Source organism: Puntigrus tetrazona, chromosome 17 (assembly GCF_018831695.1).
Source record: "Puntigrus tetrazona isolate hp1 chromosome 17, ASM1883169v1, whole genome shotgun sequence".
Classification (NCBI taxonomy): domain Eukaryota; kingdom Metazoa; phylum Chordata; class Actinopteri; order Cypriniformes; family Cyprinidae; genus Puntigrus; species Puntigrus tetrazona.
In genome coordinates, this window is record NC_056715.1 from 9,527,102 (window position 1) to 9,542,509 (window position 15,408).

Below are 15,408 nucleotides of genomic sequence, written 5' to 3' on the forward strand. Positions count from 1 at the left end.
AATCAAGCAGACACGATCATGTTTTTCTCAAATCTGCTGGATATGGCTTGTCAGCCAAGAGAACTTTTTGACAAGAGTTGAAAAAACATTTAGATGTCTTTCAGACAGCAGCACAATACCCAGTGATAATATATTGATCAAAGACAATAAAATCATGAAACAGGATTAAGTGAAATTCTTTTTGTTCTGTAAATTTGCCTAGTAAGGTTAAAAACAAAGAGACAAAATAAAAAAGGAAAAAAAAAAAAAAAAAAAAAACATGCATGGTCTTACTCACGCACAGAACAGAAGTAGCACATTATGTTCCTTAGTTTTTGGGCTCTGACTGAAAACTCAAAATGAATAATTTCAAGCTCAGCCTCCTGCTTGCTCCAGGCCTAAATGTCAGATGGTGTGTTTGTCCAGCAGAGTGAGGTTGTTTTTGGGGGGATTTGAAGCCCATAACGTCAACTGGAATCAGTCTTATGCAATACTTATATTTGAGATCCGGAAAAGGTGGGGAACTTGTGCGTCCTGAACTTATTTCCTTAACCCTAAACAACCCAAACCTAAAACCATGCTTTTGTTTGTGGACAAAACATGGCACTTTTTTCCAAAATGGTGGTTATGAGGTAACTAAGCCAGTATTTTGGCAGGTTGATCTGCAAATACAAAAATAATTGCCTGTTGTTCTGCAAAATATATTGCTTTTTTAGCTGTATAAAAGAGCTGTGTAGCCAAAAAATTAGTGTGTGTGTGTGTGTGTGTGTGTGAATCATTCTTTTCTTCTATCAAATCTTTACTTAAAGACATAAAATGTTTCTTAATTTATGTTCCTATCAAACATTACACCAGAGACATAAATTTTAATTTGGTAGGCCTACAAAATAAATAATTATAGCGTATTAAAAATACACATCAAATTGGCATTAGAAAATCCAGAAAAAAGGTTCAATATATAATACTTGTAAAAGCATTGATTAACATTAATATCGATTGCAGCATTTACTAATACATCATTAAAATTAAAAGTTGTGTCTGTTAACATTAATACCTGAGCTAATGCAAATAATAAATACAGCTGAAAGCAGCGATCATTGATTAGTTTTGATATTCACTCTCCCTAATGAACATAATTTTTACTAACTAGTGTTAACAAGGATTAATGATATTTTTGTTGTTTATTTAGTATTTTTTGTTCCCCTCAAGATGGTTGCAGACTGCTGCAGATTATGTGATGCTCTACATTAGTATGTGTTGAACTCCATTACATGACTCACTTGATATCCCACAGTCATATCAGCGCTAATCTGTCTGTTTGCGCTCTGGTGTCGTGATGTGAGGTGAAAGTAGATAGATTACAATATGACATTGTTTATTTATCCTTTTAAAACATTGGCATGCCTCCTGATTTATCTTGGGAGTTGGCTGTAGAGCTTGGCAGACGTTGATTATGGTGGGTTCAACTACACAAGTCCAAGTAAATGATCCAGCAGGAATGAAGCAGTGATTACTGGAGATTTTTTTTGCTGCTAACTGCAGATGCTAAACAAATTTCTGAAACATTTCACCATTTTATATCACCTGCGGTGCCTTTTTAAAACCATATTTGTTCTTGCAAAAGGTTCTGACTGGTGACCTGATGAGAAACATGCCATCTGTTGTAGATTTTGATGCATTATGTCAGACTGGATATTAATGACATCATAAAAGAACAGGTTTCAGGTTCCTGTCACTTTAAAAACTGGTGCAACAATGATTTAAAGGGAGGCGAATTGTCCATCAAACACTCTCGGTGACATTTAATACATCTCATTCTACTATAGACTGGATCCTTTGAAAGTTAATGTCAGACCAAAGATGAGAGAACGAAGATACACCTAATGAGAGGGGGGGGGAGGGGGGGCAAAAGAAAGAGTGACACCTGTGCTCTGTTTTCAATATTTCATGCATTTAAAAGCATAAGAATCATCTCAAGATCTTGATCAGCCTTAATTTAAATGTCACATGAATTCCTGCCAAAGTCACATTTAGGGCACTTTGTTAAGCATTTGGTTTCTGAATACGCTACAGCTTGAAATTTCGGTAACTATCTGCTGTGTCATTTTTAACCCTCTCTCTTTTTCTCCTCCATCGGATCATGTTACCAAAGCCTATATATGATTCTTAATTTAAAAAGCAGGATTCGTACTGTCCATTATGATTTGTTTGTAAATTTAGCAAATATAATTCTGTGATGTAGTCATAAAGCGGCACCCTTTCTGGAATCCATAGCCCTGTCTGTGTGTAAGAGAGCAGAGTGTTTGTGTGTGTCCAAACTAAGTCCCCTGAGATGGCATTTATTGATGCTCCTTGTAATGTCACAGTCTTCAGACATTGATTAGAGAGATGACAGTGCTTATCTGTTCTCCAGTGCTACTGTTTACTGAAGCCTTTAGTGACTTTAAATCAAACACAACTGGATTTCTTTTCATTCTTTTCTTCTATCCCCCTACAGTCCGACAGAGACATATTTATTGATCATTCAGAACATTTTTTTCTATACCTTTCATCTGCAGGCATCTATTCCGTTTGATTCTGGATTATTTCTGTTTATTATTTCTTCTATGAGATCTTTTTTTGCTTCTCACTCTCTCTTTTCTCCTATTTTTTTTGTCTGTCTTTTGACTTAAGTCTCATAGAATCAGCATTGTGATAATGAAACATCTGTGTTTTAAACCTACTGTTCATGTTTTTGTCATCTATCATCTACAAAAAAAAAAGAAAAAGAAGCACAATAAATCCAGTCAGGTTTTGTCCCCAAACGTCTTCTCAAGAACGTCCCACTCTAGGGGTGTGTGTAGGATGCCAATTGACCAGTCACCCACACTCTAAAGCAGAAAGTGTGCGCTAGCTCCTTCACTACAGTTACCGCTGAGAGAACAGAAGCCAACCGTGGGAAGTCTCTGATCAGCTGAGCCTTGAAGATCTTCAGCTCCAAGATCATCCTAAAATTAACCAACGGTAGTCACGTTTACAGCAACTTACAAGGTGCTCCGATAACAGCAACTTTTTTCAAGCGTAATAGCTTTATAGTGCAAAGAAGCTGTCAAGTGTGGTTAAAATATACTTGTTTTGCAACACTTGCGGTTCTGAGCAACACTTTGTTTTTTTAAGCTGATTCACAAATAGATAAAGAAATCATTTGACAAAATGACAAAAACAAAAAGTGGCAAGTGGAAAAAAAAAATGCTATTAAAATATATATATATGACTTTGAATATATAGAACCTACAGCTTATATGGGTTGTCATTTTAATGCATTCTCTCGATTAATTAGTTATGAAAAAAAAAAAAAATTACACAGTTAACACACTGGCCCCAACCCCAGACATCTTAGAGTTGAATGTTGATAAATATGATGCAGGGCAACAGCTTGTATCTTTACACCATATAAGTGATATCAGATGCTTGCTGGAGAGCGAGAGCAACGTGGTGCTTTTGTCCTGAATGGCATGAGTGTAAATGTGATTTCATACAGTTAAGTAAATGCAAAGTTGATATTGTGTTATATTTTAAACACAGCACTATGTGTTTTGCTAAATTTTTGCAGAGAACATAATTACCTTTAAGGCATAACAGAACTGTTGGATGTCTTTGAGCAACACAGTTCTGTCATCATTTACTGCCACGTGAATGACTGACTTCCTTTTGTGGAACATAAAATAATGCATTTTGGAGATAACAAAGCTGTTTTGCTTACCAATGACTTTCATTGTGTGAATGAAAAACACTGAGATTTTTCTAAAATTAAATTTTATGTTAGGCCATTATGTTGGGCTTAAATGTTTATGTGTAATGAATCAATTTAAATATTGCTAAATCATTCTTTAAAATTTCTACATGATACTTTATCATTTAACCCAAAAATAGCAGTTTAAATTATTTTTGTGGATTTTTTCACAGTTAAATTTATTTTGATTAATTGCCATTAATTAGATTAATTAATCAAAACAACATGAAAATAATTAGTGACAGCCCTAATATATGGATTACTGTATGACTAATACTTGAGAAATTCTTCATTAAATTCATGTCATGTTATGAAAGTACTCAGAGCAGTTGTCATTTTTTGAGTAGATATGTTGCTTCTCTCTTCTCAACAGTTGCCATTCACAGCTCTGTTATTGTATAACATCCTTATTTCTGTTCATTTAATTAAAAAAAATAGCTGTAGCTTTCACAACCCTCCTAGGCTGCGCAATCATTGTGTTTGTCAAAAAACGGGAAAGAAAGTGATTTATGATTCATGAGAGGCTTCATACCCTCAGCTTGCTTTAAAAAAAGATTAAAAGCCAACAGAGGGGGTTTATCACACAAGCCCACTGAATGCAGACTGTAACTTCAGAGAGAATTTTTAAACATCTGGATGACGAGTCACATGGTTTTCTTAAGAGGTAAGTAAAGGGTGTTGGAATCTGGCAAATTTTAGGGAATGGAACAGTGATGTATTGAGTCCCTATTACAGATTTGACAGAGGCTGGGGTCTCCTCCAAGCCCATTCCATTTATAGGACTGGAGTGTCACTGCACAGGCTGCTGCAACCAGAGGAGCAATTAACAATCCAGCTGTGCTAGACTAACTATGCTAATTAGCGCAATAATCACCTACAGTGTAGTGATTTATAAATAAAAACCTCAGCAGACCAGGCCTGACCATTCAGTGTTACTGTGAAAGTCAACCTAAAGTCAAAAGTCACTGTGTGTGAATATATATATATATATATATATATATATATATATATATATATATATATATATATATATATATATTCACACACAATCACTGTGGAGGAACATCATCAAAGCCGTATGCTGAATGTTGTGTGTTGATGGTATGGGTATCATTTCACAGTTTTGGTTGGTTGATTCTGATCTACAAATCATTCAGCTACCTTAAGAAGCACGATTTCTTCGGCCAAACTGCCTCACCAGTAAAATTATAACCTAAAAATATCTGATGCGTTACATTCTGAATTTCAATAAAAGCATAATGCATGTGGTTCTGTGTTTTATTCTGCAGTTTTCAGAAGGACGACCAATGTTGTTTAGCCATCTATGAAATGCTGTTGTACTTTGTTCTTCTGGAACACGCTAGCTTTTTCTTCCATCATTGATTTCTAGAGAGCAGAACTCAAGTGGAAGAGATTAGGCTGCTGTCCTGTTATTTCCACTGTAAGGTGTACTGGGACATTTTATGGGAGTTCACGTGGCTTAGGAATCTCGCCTATAGTCTATAGTCTATAGTGTCTACTGCAATATTTCAGGTTTTTCCCAGTGTAGTACTTTGTGATCTGAAGCACTGAAGAATTTTTCTTAATATTTTCTCTTTAAAAAGTCTACCTATTACAAAAAAAAAACTTTTAAACTGTAATTAGTTTGAAACATTGAGAACATTTTTCACGGTTAGAAGCTCAATCCTGGCTGTACTGCATTTCTGTTTACTGGAAAAGAAAAGAGACCAGCAAGGTAAAATGTCAATAACTCATTTTTAATGTAAAATTTCTGAGACAAGAGCCTCATGTTTTCAAGGCTGCTTCCTAGGCTGTTGTAATTCAGAGCATCAAACCTGAAATAGCTTTTCTGCGCATAATTGCAGGTGCTGCACATTACGTATTAATGAAGGACACAGGACAGGGAGGTACTATATGAATAACTCACTCTGACAAAGTCAGGAAGGACTTAGTGCCGTGCCGTCTGCTCGACGGAGGCTCTCTTTTCATCCTGTATCACACTGTTGGCACTTGGGTTTAGAATGAAGAGGGGCTGAAGGAGAAGAAGAGTGGTGGAAAAACTGTGTGGGGTGTGGACGGTGGAGAATAATGCAGTGAATTAGCACTTCCTTTCTCTCTCTGTCCTCCACACATGCACCTTTTTCATCCTTATCCTTCGAAGAAAAAAGTTAATGGGACTTCAGGTCGAAACCAGCTATAACTGGAGAGGAAAAGAGAATTACTAAAACTCAAGTGGAGCTAAATGTTTGACATTCTTTATGATTACTATAAAATAAAGTCAGTTCCTCCAGCACTACCTGCTTCTGACCTCTTGTTTTTTTATTGCAAATGACACCATCCATGACTCATACACAGTAATGCTCTATATCTGTAGTATATGTTCTGTACAGTAGGCAAACAACTAGATGTGTATAAGAAACCAAACCAAAAATAAATAGATACAGCTGCAGATACGTTACAGATATATTACTTCCAGTTTGTTATTACAAATGATGCGAGGAAAGAGATTTCATTTATCAAGTTAATGTGTACTGATTTTTACACATCATCCGTGGAAAGTACTTGATATCAGACACAGCAAAACCCCCCACCCCAAAAAAACCCCCAAAAAAACAAAAATGGCTCAATGTGTGTATTGCTTTTTAGGGGAAAAATGGTAATTATAGGGTTCTTGATGTTGCACAGATGGACTATCGTTTTCCTTCCGATAGTGCAAGGCCCGTAATGTCTTTAAAGATGCCAATTCCAACAGGATTATGGGATTTTGTAGGGGTTGATGTTTGTGGTCTGGTAATCTTTTAAGCTGCTTCAGTGGACATGCCACCTTACACACATACAGTTCATACACACACTCTTACATACACCCACACTTTCTGAACACACACACTGTTATCATTCTCTATTCTGCATTCAGTCTTAAATTCGTGGCTGCAATCACAGACTGCTGGACTGGCCGTAAAGGCCACGGTTTCCTTATCAAACCACAAACAGCACCCTGCTGAGTGGAAGCCCATCCACAACACCTTGAGCGTCTCTTTCTCTGCTCACAAAAACCAATGAAAACATCTGTCCGTCAGTGTGAAATCACCCTGGCGGCGTGACTTATGTAATTTCTAGTAAGACAATCACCCACCGTCCGTCTCTATTGCAGTATCGTTAATGTTATGACACAGGGCCTTTTCAAATCAATGACACAGAGACTCTGGAGGTGCGCTGTGAGGCGTGGATTAATTAATTTCATTTGGCCGAGTGTTAATGCCTGATTGTGAATTATCCCTGCATTCTGATTTGAGCTCTCCTTGAGATAATTTTTTAAATCCTGTTTGGTGATAAAGGTCTGTAATCTGCATGACAAATGCATTTTTAAATGCGTTATATCAACGTTGCGGAGACGCACAATATTCAAATCCCAAAATCAGGGATTACGAAGAATAGTGCCGTTCACCCTGTACATAAACCGTGCCTCTATAATTGAGTATTAGTCCATAATACGGCATAATCTGTGTAAGAAGCTATGTGTGGATTTAGAGAGAGAGAGAGAGAGAGAGGGAGGAGAGTTGTGGCAGAGTTATTATTACACTGAATTCTAATCTAATTCTACTCGCACTGTTGTGATGCATGTTAGTGTTGTTCCATCTTGCTTCTATGATTGGCCGAGAAGCATCTGTTGAATGTAGATAGAAAACCTGCATTAAAGAAATTGTTCTTTCGTTGTATGAATGAAAACATTGTTTTTCAAAATATCTTGGTGTTCCACAGCAGAAAGAATGTTTTACGGGTTTGGAACCAGATGAGGGTTTAGTAAAAGATGACAGACATGATTTTTAGGTGAACTATTCCTTTGTTTTGCGGTTGTCTTCACCAAGATGCGTGAGGATGGACCACTGAACAGAGCCTGCCAGTGTGAATTTCCACATCAGATGGTTTAATGGCTATTCTCATATGATATATAGGTTTCCTGTGGCGTGTTTTGCTGTGCCCTGCAGCTTATGGCTGTTTCTTTTTCTCTGAATTTGCGGATGTTGTGTAGCTGACCGATGGGGTTGTGACTGTTTTGCCGTTGTCTATCAGCTGTATCTTGACAATGTTGAAGTTTCTTATTCCTCACTTATTCTTTCTACCACAATCAGTCTTGTCATCTTTCTTTTTTCTGGATTTATCTAAGGAAATGTAGTTCTGTGATGTGAATCAGCAGATGCGTTTATCTATCAGACTTTTCACACCTATGTTCCTCCATAGCTCTATTATATACACACAGACAGTTTAAAGATTAAAAAAGCATTATTTGCATAGTTATGGAGCGATAAGAAGCTCATCAGAAACCTTGCCAAGTCATGAACGGACACATTTATCTGTAAGATCTGTAAGATATTACTTTTCTAAGCACCATTCTGTGTTTTCTCTGTCAAATTAGATGAATGGTGAGTTCAGGTCTTAAAGGGATAGGTCACCTAAAAATTGTACAGTAATTTTGTCATTATTTACTCACTTATTTCATTCCTAACTTGTGAAATTTTCTTTCTTTTTTTTGAAAGATGAACATGAAAGAATATATTTTGAATAATATGGGTAATCAAACAGTTGCTGGTAGGCATTGATTTCCATTGATTTTTTTCCACTGGCCACATCAACCATTTGGTTACCTGCAATTACCAAAATTCTTTTTTTTTGCTTAACAGAAGAAAGAAAGTCATACAGGAATCATTTGAGGCTTAGTAAATTGACAATTTTTCATTTTTGGTTGAACTATGCCAACTATCTACCATTGAAAATGGATGGAACTCTGTACAGTCTAACATATTTGTGGGTGTTTTAATGTTTTCATCAGGTTTGTAAATCCATAAATTCACTTGATTTTCAGAACTTGCATCTTGTTTATACTATTGTAAACCACACAGAGCTGCTGCTTGTTTGAGCTTTTCAGTTGTTTGTGTCTAAAGTTGTGGCTTAGTTTTTTAATTTAAAGGATGTTTGGGTGAACCTAAATGTTAAAGAACATAATTTTGGACTGTGTTTAACAGTCTACATGTAAAGCCTATTACGGGACTGGTAAGTGTTTTAGGGTATTTTGTATTCAGTTAAAGTGGATCCATTAGGTGGAATAACAATTTAAAGTGTATTTGTTCAGATGTTTTGCTGAGTATTTTTTATTGGTGGCTTTGTGCAAAAAATATTTGCTCAGCTTCTTAGAAAAAAAAGTAATTAGCTTCTTTGCTTAAAAAAAAAAATCTGTGTGTTTCCTCTAATTTTCATTTGGATTTATAATCCATTGATCTACCTACTTCTTTAGAGAACTGTGCTTTAAAACCTTTGCCAATCTGAATCCAGGCTTTGCTGAAATAAATCTAGCACGCAGCATCTCTGGGGAAACGAGGACAAACAGTTATTGAATGAAAGTTACAGAAATGACTGGGTTATGTTTTTTTTTTTTACTTGGAAATAATTCCACCTCCATTAGCTGCTCTCTGTACAATGGGCATGGTGCATTTTCAATGCTGTTTTGGTTTTATTAATAATTGATTTTCCAGCTTTTGCAGTTGTAAAACTTTTTGTGCTGTCACAGACAAAATTAATTTGCAGTCCCCCTTTCTGGAATCTATGATAAAATATTCATTACAGTGCTAATAAATACAACAAAGTACCCTAACTACTTTTGATTTGTATAAATATGAGAAAATGATTGGAAATAACGGCATAAATGAAGAATGAAGGAAGTGTTTTTGACATATACCTCTTTTCCAAGATGCATAAATGGAATGATTTTCTGCTGTAGTCATATACTACGGGGGGGAACAATCCTCCAGCGAACAAAGCTGAGAATGGTACTATTTTTCTATGTCACAATGCGCTTTTTAAATAGGAACATTGTCAGATATGTACCCTGGAAAATGTCATATCTCATTAATTATATATGTCCACTTTAACTGAATTTCCTTGAGAAATTGTTACACTGGTGTTGAACAGAAGCAATAAATTAGCAGCATATGGCAATGCACTGAAGAGAATTACTTTTGCCCTGTGAAATCTGGACACATTATCGCACCTGTTCTCTGCGGGATCGCCCTGACATTTGCCACATTAATTGCTGCTGGTTGATGAAAATGGACCATAAGTTCTGTAATGGTTAATGTGCTTAACTGTTGTAAAGTAGTACCTATGACACCTGGACGATTTCATTTCTCTAGCCTAAACGTGTTCCGTTTTTTTTTCTCCCCTTTTTCTTTCCAGCCTGTGAGCTCATGAATCAGGGGATACTGGCTTTGGTGTCGTCGACGGGATGTGCTGCAGCAAATGCGCTGCAGTCTCTCACGGATGCCATGCACATTCCTCACCTGTTCATTCAGAGGAACGGAGACGGTACGCCCCGCGCCGAGTGCCAACTCAATCCCAGCCCTGACGGAGAGCGCTACACGCTGGCCGCCCGCCCTCCCGTGCGTCTGAATGATGTCATGATCACGCTCGTCTCTGAGCTCCGCTGGCACAAGTTCATCGTTTTCTATGACAGCGAGTACGGTGAGTGGCCCAACTCCAGTTGAAAGGGCAGGAGGGACACTGATGTAAAAGGAGACAGCTTTGTGACATGCGCTAGAATTCACAATTCGTCATGATATTTTGGTGCATAATTTCGGAGGACTTTTCAAAGCAAAAAAAAATAAAAAATGCTGTCCATAAGAAGGGCTTCAAAAAATCCTTCATTGTACAAAGAAATCAGCTCTAAAGTTAAAATTTGATGTGAGCAGCTGGACTCTGGCAAACTAAAAGGCAAACTGTCAGTTGTTAACTAGCTTCAGCATTGTAGTGTTTTGAAAAGCATAAAACTTTCAGGATATATAAAATGTGGACTTGGATAACCTTCTGAATCTTTTTTTGAGGCAGTGATGTTCAGCTCCATGGAAACTGAGTTTAACTGTCAATCCAGAATTGTGTCAGACGTCTGCTATAATATTAACCTGACCTCTCTCCAAATGTAACCAAGACCGATTGCTACTTTTTGCCTTTACCTTTTACCTTTACCTTTAACCGTGCATCCTAAACTTAAAAAAAAAAAGTGTAGCCTGATTGTTTTTGAAGTTTGAAGTCAATATTTTTAATAGACCACAATTTTTTTTTTAAATGAATTAAATGTGAATGAATCATTAAAAAAATATTTTTTTTCAGTATTGGCAATAATAAAAAATGCTTCATTATATTGATTTCCGAAGGATTGTGTGGCACTAAAGACTGTCTGACAATTTAGTTGTGTCATTGCAGGAAGAAATTACAAAAAAAGACAATGGTTATTTTAGATACATCAAATATTGGACAATATTATAGTTTTTACTGTATTTCATATCAAATAATTGCATCCATGATCAATGTAAGAAACAGCTTTAAAAAACATAAAATCATTTTCAAATCGGAGTGTAAATGGAAAACATGTAGGAAACATTTTAATTCAAACCAGCAGATAAACAGTAAAAAAATCCCTTAATACCTAAGACTGTCCCCCCCGGGATTTCACCCCTCTAGCTCATTTCTGTTCGTGTAGATTGAGGATGATGCGGTCTTGGTTTTGTCTAAATCTTCCTTGCCTGCTTCCGGGATGATTCCTGGCTTGAAGCACCTTAGCTGATAATCGTTCTTCTCTGTTCTCTCTGGCAATAAAATGTATCTATAGGTTTGAGTGTTCCTGGAATCTGCTGACAGGAGTGTTTCTGCGTTATATGCTGTTTACATTAATAAGGTCTTTAGTTCTGCAGCTTTAACTGTAAGTGTGGGGTGTATTGTTTTCAGAAAACAACACAATAAATTTTAAGATCTTGTTGGAGAAGGTCAAGCATAAAGCTCCCTCATAAAAATTAGTTGTACTTACTACTGACACCAATTAACACTTAAACTGTGAGAGTCTCCTCTACAGTGCTGTAGGCTCTGTAACAATTAATTTTAACAAAGGATTTTTTTGACTTATTTAACTAGTCTTTTTAAGGGATAGTTCACCCAAAAATGATGTGTCCTCAGACTTGTGTTGTTTACAAATCTGCGTAACTTTGCACAACAGACTTTTGAGTCTTGGTTGATTAATTCTAAATGATTTCTTCAAGGTGTAACAGCTTGCTTAAGGAGAAGATTATCAGTGAAAAATGACTTACTGTATAATTACTTGGAGCATAGCAGATGAGTAAGATGGACTACTTTTTTTTTGCTCTTTTTGTAGGTTGACATCCTTGCTTTTTTCATTGTTGCTGCATGGAAAAATAAATGATGACAGAATTTTTTATTTTTGAGTGAACTAACAAGCACGCAGGCTCAATTTTCTTTTGTTCCCATCTTATCTTCTTAAAATCCCCATTATCCGAAGCAAGTCTCTTTAGCCCATAGCTTTCTCCTGGGGTTGTTTGCTGTGCTAACAGGCTGCCATCACAGATTCAAAGGTCTGGATAAAAAGCGACTCAGATCCATGATGGGCCATTTTAATCCCCCTAGTCAAAGCAGAGCTCCCTTGTGGTCCGCATAGCTGAGATCTGTTTCAGAAAATGCGGCTATTCTGCGCTCGAAATAGCTCAGCATTTATGCTAAGGCTATATGCACTGCTGAATTTGGCTTCAGGCAGATTCTGACAATGGGCTGAGATGAGTCAGACCACCAAACACCCTGGAGCAGGTAACATCCTTCAAACTGTATCGCAGAGGTCAGAGGAAAAGCCCCAATCAAGACATAAAACATGATTGATGGCGGTGCAGAGCTCTCAACACTGAGCATGGCACCCTCCTACAGGAGGACAATCACTCTGGATGTGTCTCATGGCCTGAAATACTAGACACACCGATAAGAGGCTTTTTGGCCAGGCTGTAGGTTTTATTTTAACATTGGAAGAGACATCTATCTATCTATCTATCTATCTATCTATCTATCTATCTATCTATCTATCTTTCATCATCTTGTTCTGTCTTTCTGATTTTATATATTGTTCTATCTGTCCATTTTTCTATATTTGTCAATTACACGTTTATTCAATGAATAATATGAAGTACAGTGTAATCAAATGATTAAACGTAAATGTTTCCTTTAGACAAGTGATTCAACAAGTGGTTCACCCAGCTATTAACCGAGTTAAAAAACGACTGCTTAAGGCAATGTAATGGACAACATTGAGTAGGCGTTTTACAAATAAAAACATGATTCTCAGTGCTTATTTAGCAATCAGTCATAACTGCTATGGCTTGACAAAACAGGCATAGATCTAGTACATTGTGTTCCTTGTGCCCATAACTAAATCTACACCATTGCTTTTAAAGTATGTGTGAACTGGACGTTGATGCTGACTTTATTTCAGTGTAGTGACATATTCTAGCTAAAACAGAATATTGTACAGAGGGGAGGGTTTTTTTGTGTACACATTGTGATGAGTCAGCTGCCTCTCCCCTTATTATCACCATGACCCCATCCTTTACTCACCAGGCTCCTGACGGGAGTGGGTGTGTGTGAGAGGAGGGGCGTGGGATTGGACAGTTCTGCCAGCGTGTGACGAGGCACACCTGAAGTGAATCAGGCCTTGTCTCCGCCGGTGTTAAATGCTGAGCGTGCCTCTCCTCAAGAGACCGTTCTCTTCTGCCCTGCATTCACGATGGTGTCCTCGTGGGTCCAGGAAGGGTGCGTGGAGGGAACCAACGCCGCCCGTTTATTTTGGACACCTTTTTTCCCCTTGGACACTTATTTTGTTAATAAAAAGCCTCTCCGAGGCCTGACTCCACATTCACAGTGTCTGTCGTTTGCTCCCCCCGTCAAAACATCCATCCAATCTCATGTCTCAAATCAAGCTTCTGAGATTCCTGGCAGAAGGACATGGTTCTGCACAGGCCCCTCCCACGATAGTTGATTGACAACTGTCTTACCTTAGACCCACCCTGAATGAGCTGTCATCAGTCCACTATTGTGTCGACTCTGGTGCAAGGGAAGACAAGATGTCTCAGATTTGGAGATTAAGCGTCATTTACTCCCGACATCTGAGCCACTGAATACGCAGAGGATAAACCTTACTTTCATTTTGAATTGAATGGACTGATCCTCAATCCTCTAAATGTGTCTATGTTCACACAAATCATTCATAATCCAGGTTTATCTTGTATAAGGATTTTTAGGAATCAAATCACCTTTCCTCAAAATCTACTAGTTGTTAAGTTTCACAGCTGAAGTTTTCAGTCTGCTCGTCACTTCACGGAAAAGAGAGGCGGGGTCAGCAGAGCTCATTAGCATTAAAGCAACATGGACTAGAATGGTTAGATAAAAACAGATGATTTTGGCAGAGTAAAGAAAGTGTTTTTATGCTATCACTGAGAAATCTCTTTTCTCTATGAGAAAACTGATGGCAACCAATGACAACTTTAAGGATATTCTGGCCCGAGCTGTGAAACTGACATCATCAGAAAAAGGAACGCTATTCCAGAACGGAAGTACATGTTCAGGTTTTGATGAAATATTAGTGCGTTAACTTAAAATGAATTGTTCACATCAAGACTAGCAGTGTGTGCTAGTAAAGTGAATAAAGTCAATTTTGATTTCATGAAGACTTTCAACAAAACCATTATTTCATCAAATATGCCAATGTTCACAGCACATTCTATATTAAAAATAAATGCAATAAATAAAAAGGGTTTAAGTACGTATAAAAAGCAGTGACATTTAAGGGGCAATCCGTAAATGATCTTACATTATGATACCTTGCATGAAAAAGAGAAGATAATTTACTTGAGATAGTCTCAGTTCTGCTCTCATCACTTCTGTTCCACTGGTGCAGGGACACTGGCAGTACAAATTGAAAACCACAGGCTGCGGGTGTGTTAAACATACCCAGAATCTGATCGCAGGGAAAACTGATCCGTGTGAGCTGTTACTCCTGTACAGATGGTGGAAATATCAGAAAAGTAGATCAGCTGTTTAGTGAAATTTGAGAGGGATTGTGTTTGCATGCACCTTGGTTTCATATAAATGTCATATTTGGATCTGTATGCAATTAATAACAGATTCGCACTTTGTCTTAAAACGTGATTGCTTCTATGTGAATCAAGTGAGAAGACATTATAACTCTAAACGCATCTAAAGCTCGATCTGAGTTGAGTAAATAGGTTTTTCTCACTTTCTTCCTCCCATTTCTCACCCTTGAGCACTTCGTAAACATCCTCCTCCTTATCACTGATAGATACATTACTGGTGCCTGCAACTTCACTTAAACAATACAGCATAGACCAGGAGTTTATATATCAATATTATCTATTTATATATGTATATAGCCTGCATAAGTGGGAAATAATAACCAATCAGACTGAACAGAACTCTAGGAACTTTATCTTTTTTATATACTATCAATAAAAATACAGAAAGTTACCTCTGTTTGGCTGATTAGTCTGTAATCAATGCCACAACATTGTGAAATGGATTTAGTTGGGAATCAATTTGCAGTGGCATGTATAGTTTGTTATACTATAGCATGGGTTTTCTCTTGGTAAGCTTGATTAAAGCTGTGGACTCTTTTATTGCTAATTTTAAAAATGTTATCACTAATTATGTCTGTTTGAATATTATTGCAGAAACTCATCTCATTATTTGCATCGCTTTACTCAGTTATTCTAGCCAACTGCATTTCAGGCTATTATTTTTAGAAGGACAAGTAAACAGCCTTG

General features: G+C 37.1%; 1 protein-coding gene across 2 annotated transcripts in view; it reads left to right on the top strand.

The window, feature by feature from the left end:
- The window catches only part of grid1a (glutamate receptor, ionotropic, delta 1a), a 200,163-nt gene that overhangs the window by 112,463 nt on the left and 72,292 nt on the right, over positions 1–15,408 (top strand). For both annotated transcript variants that reach the window (XM_043263726.1, XM_043263727.1), the window contains exon 3: positions 9,980–10,264. In XM_043263726.1, coding sequence (XP_043119661.1) covers positions 9,980–10,264 — 285 coding nt within the window. The remainder of the gene's footprint in view (positions 1–9,979; positions 10,265–15,408) is intronic.